Consider the following 18,423-nt stretch of genomic DNA (forward strand, 5'->3'; position numbering starts at 1 on the left):
GATAACATTGTTAATTGATTCCACTAAATAAAAGTGACATTAAACATTTAATTTGGCATCTAAAAAGGACTGATTGAATTTTCACGTAACCATAACTATATAAATGAATAGTACAGGGATTGCTTTATATTGACCAAATTATACAAAGTTAAAACCAGAGGGATTAAATCCTAAATTTCTGCACAATAGAGGACATAAAACAAAATTAGACCTTTATATAAAAAAAGGGAGTAAAGGTGTGGCCCACGAATATTTCTCATTGTGGGCCATAGTACTGAAAATACGTTTGATTATGATCTTTAGATTCTAAATCAACCTTAATCCAACGGTCAATACACACCCAATGGTGGACCCAAAGGTCAAATACATACATCGGCTTGAAAACGAACGGCTATTTCTGGTTCGTGCAGCCGAGTCAAGCATAATCCCGCCGTTTTTGCCACGTCAGATATTATAAAAAGGCAAAAAAAAGGGCGTTGTAAAAAAAAGGGAATTTGTTATTTATTTATTTAAAAATTTTCCCCTTTATGTTTCTCATTTATCCTCTCTCTCACAGAAAGAGTTTTTTTTTTATCGATCAACAAAAAAAAAATTGTTTATTTGCAGGGCGCCACGATCTGCATTTCTCTCGATCGTAGAGATTAATTCAATTCCTCGGCGACGTAATCTCCTCCTCCATTTGCAAATCAATCGATTTCTTTGTAATTTTCCTTTTTTTTTTTTTTGGATTATTCAATTTTGTTATGTTTTTCATATCCATATCTAAGATTCGTTTTGTTTTTCTTTTCTATTATGGTTAACAGATTCAGAGGATTTTTTTTTGTAATTTTTTAATGTCTACATTGATTCCGGTTTTCGATCAAGAATCTGATCGACTCGTTCAGATTTTTATGTAAATCGGATTTTTTTGTGGAAGATCTCGATGTTTTTTGCCCTAGCCATTGTTGTTTAATTGTAATTGTTTCAGATTATTGTTGATGGATTCAAATATTAATTTCGGTTATTTCGCGATTTGATTATTGAAAAGCCTGCATCGTGTGCATCTTTTAGGATCTTTGAGTGTAATCCATGGAGGGTTAAGAGGCATTGTTTTTGAGGTGAATTTTAGCCGTTGACGTGGTTTTTTTTGGATTTGGAAAATTAAGAAACAATGTCTACGAGAGGTGAGCATCAAACGGTACCGCTGTCGGTTTTATTGAAACGTGAATTAGCTAGCGAAAAGATCGAAGACCCGGAGATTGTACACGGGCTAGCAAGTCACAGCAAGAAAGGTGAAGATTTTACGTTGCTTAAAACAGAATGCCAAAGAGCGCTAGGAGATGGTTTCACCACATTCTCGGTTTTTGGGGTATGAATTTTGGGTCTCTCATACTACCTAAATCAACGCTAATCTTAAAAGCATGTAATTTGCAGCACTGGAATATAAAGATTTATAAACTTTTATAGGCTGGTATTGCTAAACGTTATTTAAAAAAAAATATATTTTGGCAGCTCTTTGACGGACACAATGGATCTGCAGCTGCTATTTACACGAAAGAGAATCTTCTTAACAATGTTCTAAGTGCCATTCCGGCAGATCTTAATAGAGATGAATGGGTTGCTGCCCTTCCGAGAGCTTTGGTTGCAGGTTTTGTTAAAACAGATAAAGATTTTCAACAGAGAGGTAAGAATTATTTTATTTTTATGTCAATACATCTGTGTATAGTATATGTTTTATAGGATAACCTTTGGATAAAAAGGAATATTTGTCTATACAGTTATGCACTTTCTTTGGGAGTGGTTGCTACTGTTTATGCATGTTGTTCATGCACTCCTCTATTGTAGTACTTATGCTCATATCAATGTAGACTTAGGTAGTATCCTTTCTTACTCAACTAACTGTTTTATGTCCATATAGATATGGAATTTTACTAATTTATCATTATGAACATCCATGGAGAAAACGTTCTGATATGTAGGAAGAGTTGCTTTTCGGAAGTTGGTAGATATTGTTTTGTGATAGTTGATTTGTGCCACCTGTGGTTACTCAGGTGTTAGTGGGGTCACTGTTTGGTTGTGATGCTATCATGGAGCTGTAGTGCTTTCCCTTATACAACAATGGATAGCAGATTAGCAGATATTTATCTATAGATCAGCTTGTCTAATATTCACATGATCTTATTATTCTGATCTTTGGTTTTTGACTGTTTTGTCAATAGTTAACTGATAGTCTGGATATGTCAACATGACATTGGTCTACATATAGTTAAGTTGGCACCACCGATCACTGTCCAGCTTGATAATTCACAAGCTCTACCAACAGTTACACCAGGCTGTTTCATCAATAATTATTATACCATACTTTTTATGATAATTTTACTTGACCATAAAAATTCGTGTACATAAGCACGGAGTTTCTTCCATTCATTGGACAGGGATTGCAATAAAGAGGATTGGACATATTATTATTAGCTTTTTATTTTGCTTTTAATTTTTAAAGTTTTCGGTAATAACTTCTTGAGTTCACTCTCTCATGTTTAGTATTTGATAGACATGCTATGGTTTTCTTTCCAGCAAAAACGTCAGGAACTACTGTAACCTTTGTGATATTAGAAGGATGGGTTGTAACAGTGGCATCTGTTGGTGATTCCTGCTGTATATTTGAATCAGCTGAAGGTGGAATATATCACTTGTCCGCTGATCATAGGCTTGAATGCAATGAAGAGGAGTAAGTCTTTGGCATAGTCTTTGCTGTATCTTAAAACTTTCCCCAAAATATTGAGGCCTTACCTTCTGTTTTCATCTTCTTAGGAGGCATCGAATCACTGCAAGTGGGGGTGAGGTTGGTCGGTTAAATGCTGGTGGTGGTGCAGAGGTATTTCCACTTCCCCTACGGTTGTGCATCTTAATGCTTTTGTGTGCTTTAACAAATTTTATCTAGAATGTTAGCCTTTTCTTTCCATCAGTAAAACGCAATGATACATTAATGTGAATGGATGTGCAACCACAATACTTAGAAAACACAATCCAGATGCTAGTTTCAGGCATGTGTGACACTTTTGACAAATGCACCAAAAAGACATTAAACTTATTTGATAATTTTGTTGATTAGAGGACCCCTTTGTAGACCTTACTAATTTTAGCTGTAACAATTGTACTTAGAAACAACATTTTTGTACCTATCTTGTTTTGTTGCAGAAATATGAAAGATGATACTGATATGTTTGTAAACAATGATAAGTTGATTCTTTGTCGAGAATTTCAATATATTCAGTATGGGAGAAAACTCTATTTGATCATTTGTGTGGATTGAAGCTGGTGATCTAATGGTAAAGTTATTTTACAGATTGGTCCTTTGAGATGTTGGCCTGGAGGCTTGTGTCTTTCACGATCCATTGGTGATATGGATGTTGGGGAGTTCATTGTTCCTGTTCCATACGTAAAGCAAGTAAAGGTTTGTCTTACTCTTTCATAATCTACTTGCATAATGTAATTTATATCTTTTAGTTTGCCTGTCCTGATATCTTGATTTAACTTGTGCACTTAATAGCAGTGGATATCAATATTTTATTTGAAAGGACCAACTAAAATTATATATTTTTCTATTTTTGTTTCAGTTATTTCTTCAAAATTGTATAATATAAAAGATATATGCAAACAATATACCATTTAAAAAAATAAAAATCTCATGAAATGCATTAGTTTTAGTGATTCATAAATTTCAAATCTGTTATCAATTTAGTCTTCATTATAAAATCTCAATAAGCGAAAGTATCTAGTTTTAAGTTTTGTAAAAGAAAAGTTTTTCATAAGCGGTTAAGATAAGCTGATTTATCTAGCACTAAACAGAGACATCAAAAAGAACACCTGAATTTTGAGAAAAAAACAGAACTTTTAAGATATTCATATGAAGGCAAGAATATATGTATATATATTTGAAAAAAAGCTTCTTAACAAAAAAATTGGCTTTGTAAAGGCTGTTGGTAAGTGGTAACTCAAATGATTAAGCTGGAACATTGAAAACAATCACAAAGATATTTAAAAGATTGAAATATATAAGAGGAGAAGTTATTGTGAGAAACTAGGAAGTCAATTTTTTTTCTTATCGTTAAGATAAAACTTAAATAATAATGTTGGAGGGTCCATTTAAATGTATTTAATATGAAAACATATCCATGCTAGGGGATTTAGAAAATCTTTATTTTTTTGGGGGGGTGGCAGCGGCAGCAGCTAGGCTCCCATTATTGTCTGCCATTGGTGCCAAATATTGTGTTCTATACATCTTGCTTCACAACATGTTAATTTTTTCCCTTATGCCACTGTTTTAAGAGATTGGATATGTACTTGGCTGTAATGGAGTTCCTTGAACTTCCAAACCAGTAACATTTCTGAATTTGTGATCATTAACTCCATAGAAGAGCCATTAATTTCATATCCGTATCCTCACGTGTCCTATACTTGCAGGTTGAAGTGCTTTTGCATTTGGAATTTTCTTTCTTAATCAATTTTCTTTAAAAGGGTCTGTTTGAACGAGTTAGTGTTTTATCTAAAATTAGAAGACATTTTCTTGATTGTTATTAATTGTTTTATTTTACCAACTAGCCTATTTTCTGCAGTTGTCTACGGCGGGTGGTAGGATGATTATCTCTAGTGATGGTGTTTGGGATGCTTTAACAGCTGAAGAAGCTCTTGATTGTTGTCGTGGAATGCCTCCAGATGCAGCAGCTGCCCAGATTGTGAAAGTATACTCCTGATATTCTCTCGTCTACATTGTGCTCTTTAACTATTGCTGCTGGGAGCAATATGTTGGTATAAGTTTGCATTTCTTCATGTGTTCTGATTCCTTGGTATCTAATGAACAGGAAGCTGTAAAGCCAAAGGGTCTTCGAGATGATACAACCTGCATTGTTGTTGATATCTTACCACAAGAGAAGCCAGCTGCTCTGCCACCACCAAAGAAGCCAGTCAAAGGTATGTTAAAAGCCATGTTTCGCAAGAAGAATTCTGGATCATCTTCTCAAGATAAAGATTACATGGAACCGGATGTGGTGGAGGAATTATTTGAGGAGGGATCTGCTTGGCTTTCGGAAAGGTTATTATTATTATTATTTTAAATATAGATTTGATCATCGATTGTCAGATAAAGCATCGAATCCATTTTTAAATTTCTTGTCCATCGGTACCATGGGGCATGGCATGCTATGAATGACGAGAGGATGAGGTAGTTTTATCTCATGAGGACCCTTCTATTGTATGCAGGTTGGACACTAAATATCCACTATGCAACATTTTTAAGCTGTTCATGTGTGCAGTCTGTCAATTGGAGATGAAGCCCGGAGAAGGCATTTCTATTCATGTTGGCACATCTAATCCAGTAAAGTTACGTCCATGGGACGGTCCATTCCTTTGCTCTAGTTGCAATGAGAAGAAAGAAGCCATGGAAGGAAAAAGACCATCAGGAAGTAATGACAGACCTCTCTCCCTTCCTATCTGTTCTTCATTTCTAATTTATGTTGCTAAAGTAAAGATCCTTGATCCTTTTTTTTCCCCTTTTTTCAGATAGACATGGTAGTGATAGTGACTAGCTAGATCTTTCCAAATACTGTTGGGTTTTGTGGGCACTATCAATTGTTCCAGCGGTGGTCATAAACGGGGAAATAGTGCATTCTCAAAATAGTAACTTCCTTCAATTTCTTATCAGTGGGCATCGAGCATCCATTTGAATCTATACTCTCAAGTTCCGGCTTTGGGAGTAAGAAGACAAAAATGATTTAAAAAATAGCTAGAAGGTTTTCATAGACTCGGCAGTGGATACAAGCATGCCTTGAAGGTAATTCTTTTCTCCATCTCTATTCATCCCATCGTATACCAGTCGCTCCAAATTCATAGATCTAACACTAAATGACAGTGGACTTCAATGTAATGTTATAATATAGGGAATTTGATAAGTACTCAATACTCATTTGTGAAAAAGTTAGGGGGGCATGCTGAATGAAATTTATTCATGTATCATTGGTTATTCATTCCTTCGTAAAAATCTTTGGTATAGAAAATTCTGCAAAATTCCATTATTATTATTTCTTTTAAGCAATGCCATTCCATTATTAATTTTTAATCGTTTAGCCATAAATATACATATATACTTGGTTGATGTAAATATGTATCCCTGTACTGTCTTGATGCATTTATGATATAACCTAGTAGCTGGATCTTGCCCCTTGTGTGTGAGAATATAGATATGTATTACATTTGGGACCAGCTTTGCTGTGGGGACGAGTAGACACGGCTTGGCTGGAGGATGTGGACTCTAGTCGACATACATGTGAACTCGCTTTCCACACCCTCTTCCTTGTACCATTGAAGTTCTTTTTGAAAGGCAAGTTGCCTTACTTTTATGAACATTAGGTAGAGTTTGGTTTTAGAAAATAAAATTACTAATCAATTGATTATAATCTATTTAAATCGAATAAACTAACTGATTAAGAGTAAGATTTTGATTAAACAACGTCGTTAATTGCATTAGAAACAAAAAAAAAGGGTCAAATTCTTGTTTTGGTTCTTTTACTATGCTGAAAATTAAGAATTAATCCCTCTAATTAAGAATATTTTGGCCTTTTACTTTTTATAATGTTATTAGTATGTCGTAATCAATAATACTTTTAGTTCTCGATAAAATAATGATGTAAAAATTTTTAATTGTTATAATCTTGGCCATGGAACTAACCATTGTTAGGTGTTGTGGTAAGATACACTGCACACTCTCAAAGAGAAAATGTAGGTTCAAATCGTGAAGATAACATTATTGGGAGTAGTCACAAATTCTGAACATGGATCATGTTTAACATGGTTTACATAGTTTGTCAAATACTTAATTTTGTTTTACAGGATACTAATGGTGTTATTGAGTCGGGGACCTACTAATAACACTTTAGAAGTAGATGGATTGTCAAATTAAAGGGATTAAATTTTATTTTATTTTACATAATAAAGAGATTAAAACTATAATTAGATTAATAAAAAAAAGTCCAAACAAAATACTTCGCATATAAAAAACATTTATAAGTTGTCGAATTGAGTGATAAAAAGATCAACATAGTTTTCGACCATGGAAGGAAAAATGGAACACTAGGAAAGTTTTACTCATTTTATCATTTAATTTTGTTGAAGTTGAATGTTTTGTAATATTTCCATCTCTCCTAGACCTAGTTGACTGTTTGTCTATAAGATATTGAGTGGCCAACGACAAAAGAAGAAAAAGGGGAAAGCAGAAAAAGCTTCCCTACCAAAAAGGATCTTAAAATGGGTTCTGAACGTGAAATCTTTGTTTTATATCCTGTTTGTTTCTTCATCTTCATCACCTTATCTTTTTACATAGAAATAAAATAATAGAATTATTAGATTTTTGAGTGGAGAAGATGAGTCAGTCCACCAAAAAAATAATGCCTCCATGATTGAGATGTTGACCTCTACTAAAATGAACAAAATTCCCCCCATGGTGCAAAAACCCAGAACCCTAAATGCTATAATGTAAACCCTAATAGGACCACTTTGTTATATACACGTGTGTGTGGGTCTACCATCTCTCACCAAACTGTCAAATGCCTCTTTTCTTTTGCTTCCATCTTTTTCTTATCAACCCCACCTTTTTTATTTTAATCAGACGGTTTAAACTTATTGTCACAAGATCATGTGTAGACCTATCTTCACATGTTTTTTCTTCTCCTATTTAGTATGGGTTTGGATGAGTGAGGTAATACGGTGCGTTTAGTTTACTTTTTGTCTCATGCTACAATATCTAATTTCATTGTTACGGCTATTTTTACATTAACCACTGGTAAATGCACCGTTCATCCAAACCTACCTTTAGTCTATATATTCTTTGTTAGGGTTGATATTTATAATTTCAGTCTTTGAATTTGCATTATATTATTTGAGTCCAAATTAATTAAATTATTTATTGGATAATAGATTTAAATATTTAATTTCGTTATTTATAAAAATTAAGCAAATACAAATAATTTATATACAAATCCATATTCATAAAAGTAAAAGCTGATTTGTGTGATGGGTATCGGAAGGTAAATATTCACGTTTGCTTCAAATTTATTGTGAATATTTGAACCTCATATTATCTAAATCCTTGAAAAACAATATTGTTTGAACTAAATTGGATAGGTTGGGGTATTGGTCTAGTGAGAGGTATAAAATCGGTTGATTCGTGGATCAGTACAGATTGGTTGAATAGGTTTTATTTGTATTTTTTAAATTTTTAATAATTTACTTATTTTAAATTACCTCAGATCGAAAATCGATGGTTTAACCGGTTCAATCACCAATCAGTTTCCCAAAACATTATCAAAAACCAAATAAAATAGGGATAAATCTCAATTATGTATGAACTTTGATTTAATGTGCAATTTGATACATGGACTTTGATTTGGTGTAATTATATAAGTTTTAAAAGATAAATACATAAATTTATTTATTTTTGTTTATAATATATACATATAAAATTATACTATATAAATAATTGTGTTAATAATTTATGAAAATTAGATCAAAATCAAAGTTCATGTATAAAATTACACATTAAACTAAAATTCATATATAATTTTGAGATTTTTCCTAATAAAATACCTACAAATATTTCAAATCTATAGAGTGTATTACAATCCCTACTTCAAAAATGGACTAATGAATGAAAACCAACCTATGCACCAATGCTTGATTTTGCAACTTCCTTACCACACGCTCATAGCTCTAAACTAGCCTTAATAGCTCATTCCTTGCAAGTAATGCTAACGCCTTTTTAGATGGTTGATTATTTTCAGTGCGATGCGTTTATATATATTTTTTAATTTCACATTACAGTATCGTTATAGTATTTAATTTCATTGTCATCGTTATTTTTACATTAACTGTAAATAAATGCACCGCTCATCAAAAGAAGCACTTAATTAATAATAAAACACTAGGTCTTATGACCCAAAGAAATAAGAAAAAAAAATCGTTGATTTTCCACATGGTAGGGAGGTTGGTCCATCTCCATCCTAACCATGAATATCATTTGCATTTAAACCTATAACCAAGTCATAGATTAAACTACACCTAAGGTTATTAAACTATTAATAAATTTACATTTTAATCATCTAACTTCAAAAAATTATAATAAGAGTGACGGGAGGGGAATAGTAGGAAATTGACTCCCTCTACAACGGAAAATTGTTGCTTTATTCCTCTCCCCCAAATTGTAAAATCTTAAATTAATGTGGTAAAATTATTGTTTGGCCCTCCTAAATGCTGGAATTTTAATTTAGTTTTTTTGAAAACCATAAAGATATAAGCCAATACAATGATGAAATTCCATTTTATCTCTCACAAAAATATATAACTTAATCTCGACCCTTTTAGAAAAAATTTCTAGCTTTGCCTCTGAGTTACAAAATTGTCATTGGACTGTTAAAATCACTGATGTATGGCCTCTCTGGTCGCACCGCTTGCATCAGTCGGAAGCTCTCATACCCATTCTTTTCTACAGTTAAGTCTTTTTTCGTGAAACAACTTTAACATCACGAATCTGCAAACCAAAATAAATAAATAAAATTATTCTTTGATCTTCGGCACTAGCCGTTAGATCAACTTGGATCTAAAATATATTTTTTTACTCACCGATGGATACTGACACATCATACTGATTGTCGAATCATCACTTGAAACTCGTTAAAAAAAATTAACAATCCAATAACTTAAATAAAAACTTTCGAATAATTAATTAATCAAAAACATAAACTTTTAGTCAAATTTTACTTAAATTATTTTCTTAAAATAAAATATTATCCATTTCTGTCACGAAAATTCAAACCATTAATTGATAATCATAAAAAAAAATCCAGCCAACTTAAAATATTGAAAGTGGTGGTGTGTCAAATCGGGTCCATTTCAAAGAGAAAATTATGATTGAGAAAATGCAAAAAAAATAAAGAAAAGAAAAAAGGTTGTATATATTTCAAATTGGTTGAACCATGGAAGTAGACTAGGGACTTTTAAGCCATTAAAAAAGAAAAGTGCCTTTAACACTATGGGTCGTTGCAACTTCGGACCTTTTCCTTCAATCACATTGTTTCCTTGTCAAGATGGAACATGTTGAAAAACAACCTCTTTGTGTGTATGTTAAACAAAAACTCCAATAGATTGGTAAAAGAGTTTCGGGTTTAAGAGATTTGATTCAATTTGATTTTAAATTTAATTAAAATTTAATGTAATTACTGACCACTAAAAGATTTTTTTTAAGAAAAAAACCCAACTTCTTCCGATGAAAAAAGAAAAAGATTAGGGACATTTTCTTTCAATGACGTTGTTTTCCTGTCAAGATTGAACACATTAAAAAATAACTCTTTTTTTTTATCGTAGAAAGCAGTCGAGTAGTAAAAATTTTGATTCCTTTTAAGTAAAGTTTCAAGTTTAGAGTTTGGAAGAATTTTGTCTTTTGTTTAAAAATCTAATTTGATTTGACTTTTAACTTTAATCAGAATTTAATATAGGGTAAACTATCAAAATAGTCACTTTTGTTTGGCTCAGGTTACATTTTAGTCACTTACGTTTGAAATGTTACGTTTTAGTCACTTATGTTATCACGTTGTAACATTTTAGTCACTGAGCCGTTAGTTTCTGTTAACGGTGTAACAGTAAACTGATGTGGCATGTTAAATCATCATTTCAAATAAAAATTTTAGGTTAATTTATACAATCAGTCCCCATATTTTTTCGTTTGGAGCAATTTAATTTTTTTCTTTTATGTTTTTATAACTTTCTTTCTTTTCCATTCTCTTATGCTTCTCCCTTTGTTTTCCTCCCTTCTCCATTTCTTTCAACGTAGTTTTTCTATGTTTTATTTTTTTGAACAATTTAATTTTTTCGAGTGAGGCGAGCTTGTGGACTAGTTACAAATGGAAAGCATAGAAAAACTATGTTAAAAGAAATGAAGAATGGAGGAAAATAGAGGGAGAAGCATAAGAGAATGGAAAAAAAAGTTAGAAGAACATAAAAGAAAATTTATAAATTGTTGAAATTGAAAAATATAGGGATCAATTGTAGAATTTAACCTAAAATTTTCGTTTGAAATGATGAGTTAATGTGCCACATCAACTTACCATTACACCATTGTCGATAATTAACGACTCAGTGACTAAAATGTTACAACACGATAACGTAAGTGACTAAAACGTAACATTTCAAACATAAGTGACTAAAATATAACATAAGGCAAACAAAAGTGACTATTTTAGTAGTTTACACTTTAATATAACTACCGAATACGTCAAATGAAAAAAAGAGAGCAGATTAGGTTATTCCTTGTAAGAGTGAAAAGATAAAAAGTGTTTAGTTTGGTAACTCATAGTTTTAATTTCTCTGTTGAAAATAAATATTTAATTTTATAATGTTATTAAAAAATTTAGATTATTTTTTTGAACAATTTCATTATAAATTTTGATTATATACGATCTTTTTGATATAATATCAACCTATAAATAGGAAAATGATGTGCTTGAATGCACTCGAACTCACATCCTCCTACATAAATTTAAACTATTAACATTATTAATTGTTACTATTAAAGTGATGATGATGTATATTTACTCGTATATATTGCTATTAAAGTGATAATGTTGTATAAATCCTTTTAAAATAAGCTTTAAGCATTTTATTTGTATATATTAATCACAATTAACTGGATTTCCGTATCACATTAATCACAGGGGGCAGAGCTAAGGGATGGAAATTTTCACTTTTAGTTTTTTTATAATTTAAAAAAATTTAAATTAGTATATGATAAAATTACACTTTGAGCCCAAAAATGAGAAAAAAAAGTTATCTAATCTGTTAAAAATTATAAAGATATAGACTATTAAAATGATGAAATTTCACTTTACTATCATAAAAATATACGACTTTATTCTGCCCCAAACATTTTCTGACTTCGCCGTTGATTAATTATGTAATTAATAAAAATAATAATATTAATTTGAATCTATCAAATTAAAATAAAAAAGACTAAAGTCATAATGAAATCAGCAAGTCACATATTGAGGGAATAAAGTAGCCATTCCATCATCTGCATGTTTGTGGGCAAATTTGGATGTATGTGATCTAAAAAAAAGAAAAAAAATATTTTCATCAACAATTTAAAAATATAAAATAAAATAAAATAAAAGCTATTGGATTTAACAATGGACCTACCAACTTTTTTTGATCCATATACTGCTAAATGTATCATCTCATCTCAATCTCTTTAGTGAGCCATTAGCCACCACACCCTTTCCCTCCCTTGAAGCTTAATGCAATCAATCTAAATAAAATAAAATATATCAATTCCTATTCCAATTAATCTCGAAACAATTTGAATCTAAAATTATACGTATTTAAAACATTTAAATAAATTTTAAATTGTGGTTCATTGATCAAGTGTTCATTTTCCTTAAAAATTGTTTGGGTTCAAATTGTAAGAGCGTATGTATTGACAATGATTTGTTCTTACCAATAACATGTGAATTATATCAATAAATTCAAATGACCAAAAAATTATCTAAACCTAAAACTTGTTTCACATGATATTTTGCACTAAAGACACATTAAATACCATTAAAGACGAAAATTTGTTATTATACGTCGTGCTATATAAAAATTACTTAAATTTTAAATGTAAAAATCAAATGAAAAAACTCGAAATAACTCAATCCGAAAATTTTAACTAATTCAACTGATAAATCCAAATCGATTCAAAATCAAAACTAGTTTCACATGTATAAACCAAATATATGTGGTATTTTGTATTAAAGATGCATTAAGCACAACTAAAGACATGATTTGCTTCTACAAGTAGTGCATGAATTGTATAAATAAATCAAATAAAAAGTTGGAATAACCCAATCCGAAAATTTTAACTAATTTAACTGATAAATTTATATCAACCAAAAATGATTTAAACCCAAAACTTGTACACATATATAAGATGAATACTTAAATTTTAAATGTCAAAATTAAATAAAAAATTAAAAATCCAAAAAATTTAAATAAATTAATCAAAATAGTCCAAACCCAAAACTCCTTTCACATGTATAAACCAAAAACATATGTTGTATTCTTATACCAAGGACACAGTAAACCCAACTCCATTTTAACAATCTGTCTCTCCCACTAGCTCCTAATATCCTCATCCCCTCCATAAACTAAAGCTGAGAAAATAGAATAAAAAATTTTCATTTCAGATTCAGATACAGAATCTGATATCTTTGTTTTAATCTTTCTGTGAGCTTTCTTAGTTTAAAAATTTTGCAACAATGGATACTTCCCACCACCAACAGCACCAGCAAAACACCAAAGAAAGCTCATCATCAACAACAGATAACCAGCAACAACAACCATCAACGGCAGCGGCGGCGGCGGCGGTATCATCATCATCGTCTTCATCTCCATCACATGAATTCTCTTTCGCTATATCTTTGAACAACAACACGAATGTTAATACAGATAAAGCCAAAACCCCACCATCTTCTTCATCATCATCATCAATCGCCATTGATTTAACACCAGCTGATGATATATTCTTCCATGGACATTTACTCCCTCTTCATCTCCTTTCTCACCTTTCTACAATCTCTCCACGCTCATCCACAGACAGCTTCACCACCACCCTTCCTGTGCCTACCAGCAAAAGTGACAGCAATATCAAGAGTACCAACCATGGTGGCAATAACAATACTGAATCAACAAGGTCAAAAAAATCCAAGTCTTTCTCTTTGTTCAGTTTCAACAAACGGCAGCAGAAAAGGGTTGTTGAAGATGATCACGAAGAGAAAAACAGTAAGAGAAAGATTAGATTTGATGTAAGTGATGTGTTGAAAAGGTATTTAAAGATGGTTAAGCCATTGTTGTCCTTTAAAGGTAAGAAAAGAGATAATGAGCTTTATCATGTCCATAGGCAAGCTTATTCATTTTCTGGGAATTTAAGTACTTTGAGGAATAGAAAAAGTGGGGATCATCAATGTTCATCAGCTCCTGTTTCAATGAGGACATCACCTACAAATAGTGGTCTTCTTGTTTCAACCACAAGTGATAGTACTATGGAAGAGTTGCAGGCCGCAATTCAAGCTGCTATTGCTCATTGTAAGAATTCAATTAGGGGGGAAGATAGACTTCAATGCTAGGTTATAGCTAAATTTGGGGTTTTTGCATTTTGTATCACTTGATCAAACAATGGTTAAATTAGTTTTTATACGTTATATTAAAGAGTAAATTGATCTTTTTATTAAAAAGGTTTATTTATTTCTACCGTTAAAAACTGGTCCTTATATGTCAGCATAAGGTACACTATTCGCACGTAAGTTTTTAACGGTAAAAATGAATGAAATTTTTAATAAAAATGATTAATTTAATTTTTAATCTAATCTATAGAGACTAATTTATCAATTTTTTAAATAAAAAAGGTAAAATACAACTGATACCTACTACATAAGTCTTTATAGTACTTATATCGTTATATTTTTGTATATAAGAAAGAAGTATAAAGAAAATTAAGAATTATGAAATTAGTTTTAGAATAAAATTAAACTCTTTTTTTTTTGTTTTTACTGTGTCCTGGTGACAATAATGTTAAGGGCATTAACTTAATAATGGAAGTGAAAATTGCTCTAAGTTGATTGCATTTCATATAATATAGTGGGTATATTTAATATTTTAATATTTGCACAAACTACAATGCAATTATGTTTCATAATCTTAAAGATGGAGGGTGGGTTTGGATGGGTGATTGGGTGCGGTGCGTTTAGTTTACTTTTTGTCTCACACTACAGTATCGCTACAGTGCCTAATCTCACCGCCACCGCTGTTTTTACACTAACCACAGGTAAACGCACCGCCCATCCAAACTTACATTGAATTTTATTTCTTAAAATTGTGTATTAGAATTGGTCAAGTATTTGGATTACCTCTAAAATTGTAAGGTCAAATAGGTTAAACGGGTAATATTTTGTGTGAATTATGATATTTAGTACGAGAGTCAGCTTTAGTGTGCTAATAATGTGTTGTATGGAACAATGGGCCTGATATTGGAGTTATGAATCCCGCATCAATTTTGTACTAAAGTTGATCTTAAGATACACAAGTGTTTACGTCTTATAAAGTATATTTTATGAATAAAATCGTGAGCGTTAATTAATTGTATCAAAAAAAGATACACACTTTTAAGCTAAAACCCCATAATGATTCATTTTAGTATCAAGTCAAGGATCGATTTTTTTTTTCAATAAAAGGATGAACACTAAAGCGGAGGGAGAGGGGCAAACAGTGCCAAAGGCGAGTTTAAGGGGTTGGCAGGGGTTTTGACCTCCTAAAAATGAAAATTATGCAATTCAATTCCTTTATGAATAATGAAAGTTTAGGTTAACATATGGTAAAACTACACTTAGAACCTTTTAAAATAAATAAAAATTTGCATTTAACCCCTTCAAAAATGATGAAATCATAAATTAATAAATGATAAAATTATATTTTGACCTCTAAAACTTTTATAATTCAATTCTGTTTCTCACTAAAAAAATTTGTTGATTCACCACCTGAAAGTTGCCTTGATCCCCAAAATGGAAAATAATCTATTAATCTCTTTAATTTTAAGAAAATAAAAATTAATATAATAATAAAATGACTCTTTAACCCCAAAATTTTAATCATTTCTGACCCTAAAACAGATTTCTAGCTTTAGCCCTAATCTAACTCCTCACCACCAAGCTACCATTTTCTCCTTTTTTCTTAAAAAAATATCATTCTCTACCATTTCCCATGAATCAAACAGTGTTTAGTTGTGAAACCAATAGTAAAAAGGCCATGTTAGTATCTGCAGCTAAAGCGAGAACAGTGTGGCTTTATAATCAATAAAGCCAATGAAAAGGGAACAAAAGCCATTGCTGGTCTTAGGTGCCATAAAAAGAAGTGGTAGTATCTATGAGAAGAGATGTGGGACATACATTTATTGACTTGATAGTATCAAGTACAACAACAACAATGTGCAATATATGCTTTTTATCAACCAATGTTAGGAAGCTTAAATATTATATCAAACGTGGATTGAGTCTTAACTCGATTGGTATGGGTAGTGTTGTCAATACAGGAGGACGTGGATCCGAGTATGCTGAAATACATTTTTCTCTTATTTATAGGTTGAGGAGGAATTATAAATAATTTTAAATATTACGTTAAAAAAGAACATATATGATCAAAACTTATAATATATCAAATAATTTCATTCCAGTGCCATTAACAAAGCATTGATAATAATGTATGTTGGATGATTGATTGTAATGATGGTAACCATTGATTGAGTTCTCTCCTTTTGTATGGTCATATAATATTTTGTATCTGCCTGGTGATACAACCACACACTCAAATATATGAGTTGTGGAAGTGCTTTTTCTTTGTTGTTTTAAGGGTAAATTAAGGTTAAGATAATTAAAGTATTAGTAAATTTATGTTTTGGTCACTCAATTTTAAAAAAGTTACAAAATGATCATTAAAATATTTGATAGTTTTCATTTAAGTAATTGAACTATTTGAAATTTTTTATTCAAGTCGATGGGTTGTTAGAGTTTTTTTTTTTAAGTCTAACTAATGAGCTCCAAGTGATAATTGGACAATTGGTACGGTAGATCCAAGGGCGGACTGTTACAAGGGCCCAAAATTTTGGAAAATTTTGATTTTTCCCTTAATTTTTTTAAATTTTAATTAATCCCCCTCAAAAATTTAAAAATTTTCATTAATTTCACAAAAAATATTAAAATTTTAATTAGCCCATTTTAAAAAAAATTATTAAACTCCTAATTTTTGAAAATTTTATTAGATTAGCCCCCAAAACTTAGTCTTAGGATCCGCCATTGGGTGGATCACTACCCATTGACAAGTAGAAGAACATACTTTAGATCTAAGTTGTTCTAACAGCCAACGTTGGAGATCGAAGAAGAAAGTTGTTTAGATTTTGCTTTGTAGATTTATAACGTTTAAAATATTTTATAAAAAAAACTAAACTGTAAAAGAGAAGAGTAATGGAAGCTTTCAATTGGTGCAAGCGGTGCAAACATAGAATGTCATATAGCAGCAATTTTAACCGTCCAATAACTTAAAAGTAAACTTTCAAATAATTGAATGACTATTTTATTACTTTTTGAAGTTAATTGACCAAAATATAAACTTGCTAAATAATTTAGTGGCTCGCATGAATGCATTGCTGAGATTAGTGAAACCAATATTTAAGGGCTGAAATTTCATTTTAGTTATACACGGGAATTGGTGAAACAACCTAATAGGTCCCTCTATTACAGAGACTTAATCAAATTAGTTTATTTACTATTATATTGTATTATTAAAATGAATCAAATTAAATTAAATATTAATATTCGTTATTTTAAAAAAATGTTATTCGTTGTTTGAAAAAGTTAATATTTTTTTAAAAAAATTTATGATTTTAGAAAAAAAAATTACCGATTGAGTTTTAACTTGATTGAAATAAGCATTGTTGCCAATGCAGGAGGAGTTTGAGTGTGCTGAAGCACATTATCCTCCTATTTATGGGTTAGGGAGGGACTATGGATAGTTCTAGACATTATCTCAAAAAGAGTAGATTGATCATAAATGTTAACTTCATTACATTTTGATCTTATTTGATTCTTTTTAATAATATAAAAATTAAATAAAAAGACTAATTTAATCCGATCTTTAAAACAAAGGGATGTAGAAGGTACTTTCACCCATGGAATTTCTATTCTCAAACAGCGATGAAAAAAAATAGGAAAACAGCCTGATAAAAGATGATAGTTGCATGTATTGCTTTGAATCATTTTGGATTAGAGTCATTTTGGATCGGATCTATTAAGCTTGCCAGACGTTATTTCAGATTAAACTATCTAAATTTGAGTTATTTTAGGTTTAAATTATTTCGAGTTCGTTTTATATTTTGTTTAGGTTAATTTCGAGTCTGTATTGAATAGATTAAATTTATTAACTTTTTATTATCGTATCGAATTGATAAAATTCGAATAATTTAAAATCGAATTGATTAGGTTGATTCTATGATTCATCTCTAAAAAATCATGATGTGCCACAGTGAAGATATAAAATTCAACAACAACAAAACAGAAACGACCCCAAAAAATTGGGACAATCTCTAATGTTTCTTACCGAGGAGAAATTAATTACTGTAACAAAATTCAAAGATCCATATTGTCGTGAAACTGCATTTATATATATGTGTATATATATATATAAGAGATACATGATTCAATGAACATGAAACATTAAAGAGCAAAAGAGTGTTACGAAATTATAAGGTAAGAGAAAGAGACATTGAGATTTCTGTGATATATATAATTATGATCTGTCTATTTCATTTGGACCAACATT

At 30.9% G+C, this 18,423-nt stretch overlaps 2 protein-coding genes across 5 annotated transcripts; both read left to right on the forward strand.

Annotated features, from left to right (window-relative positions):
* The first annotated feature begins 488 nt into the window (after positions 1-488).
* On the forward strand, positions 489-6,050 carry LOC107940315 (probable protein phosphatase 2C 12). Of its 4 annotated transcripts, none has more exons than XM_041094930.1 (10): positions 489-662; positions 1,051-1,348; positions 1,492-1,663; positions 2,554-2,707; positions 2,791-2,854; positions 3,326-3,433; positions 4,596-4,721; positions 4,842-5,071; positions 5,239-5,441; positions 5,539-6,050. In XM_041094930.1, exons 2-10 carry the CDS (start codon positions 1,151-1,153, stop codon positions 5,562-5,564), a joined length of 1,281 nt encoding a protein of 426 aa, XP_040950864.1. In that variant the 5' UTR covers positions 489-662; positions 1,051-1,150; the 3' UTR covers positions 5,565-6,050. The 4 variants fall into 4 exon arrangements, with proteins under 4 accessions (XP_040950864.1, XP_016729241.2, XP_040950863.1 ...); XM_016873752.2 differs by having other exon boundaries at positions 533-701; XM_041094929.1 differs by having other exon boundaries at positions 539-662; positions 804-1,348.
* Positions 6,051-13,079: 7,029 nt separating this feature from the next.
* Positions 13,080-14,289, forward strand: LOC121218166 (BRI1 kinase inhibitor 1). The gene has a single exon (XM_041094931.1). The coding sequence runs from the start codon at positions 13,317-13,319 to the stop codon at positions 14,181-14,183; it is 867 nt and encodes a 288-aa protein (XP_040950865.1). The 5' UTR covers positions 13,080-13,316; the 3' UTR covers positions 14,184-14,289.
* The last annotated feature ends 4,134 nt before the right edge of the window (positions 14,290-18,423 follow it).

The sequence above is a fragment of the Gossypium hirsutum genome, chromosome D06 (assembly GCF_007990345.1).
Source record: "Gossypium hirsutum isolate 1008001.06 chromosome D06, Gossypium_hirsutum_v2.1, whole genome shotgun sequence".
NCBI lineage: Eukaryota > Viridiplantae > Streptophyta > Magnoliopsida > Malvales > Malvaceae > Gossypium > Gossypium hirsutum.

Excerpts from the sequence above, each read along its gene's own strand:
- LOC107940315 (XM_041094930.1), top strand. The coding sequence starts at position 1,151 with ATGTCTACGAGAGGTGAGCATCAAACGGTACCGCTGTCGGTTTTATTG. Across the intron at positions 1,664-2,553 it reads TAAAGATTTTCAACAGAGAG|CAAAAACGTCAGGAACTACT; the intron begins GTAAGAATTATT and ends TTTTCTTTCCAG. Across the intron at positions 2,708-2,790 it reads CTTGAATGCAATGAAGAGGA|GAGGCATCGAATCACTGCAA; the intron begins GTAAGTCTTTGG and ends TCATCTTCTTAG.
- LOC121218166 (XM_041094931.1), top strand. The coding sequence starts at position 13,317 with ATGGATACTTCCCACCACCAACAGCACCAGCAAAACACCAAAGAAAGC.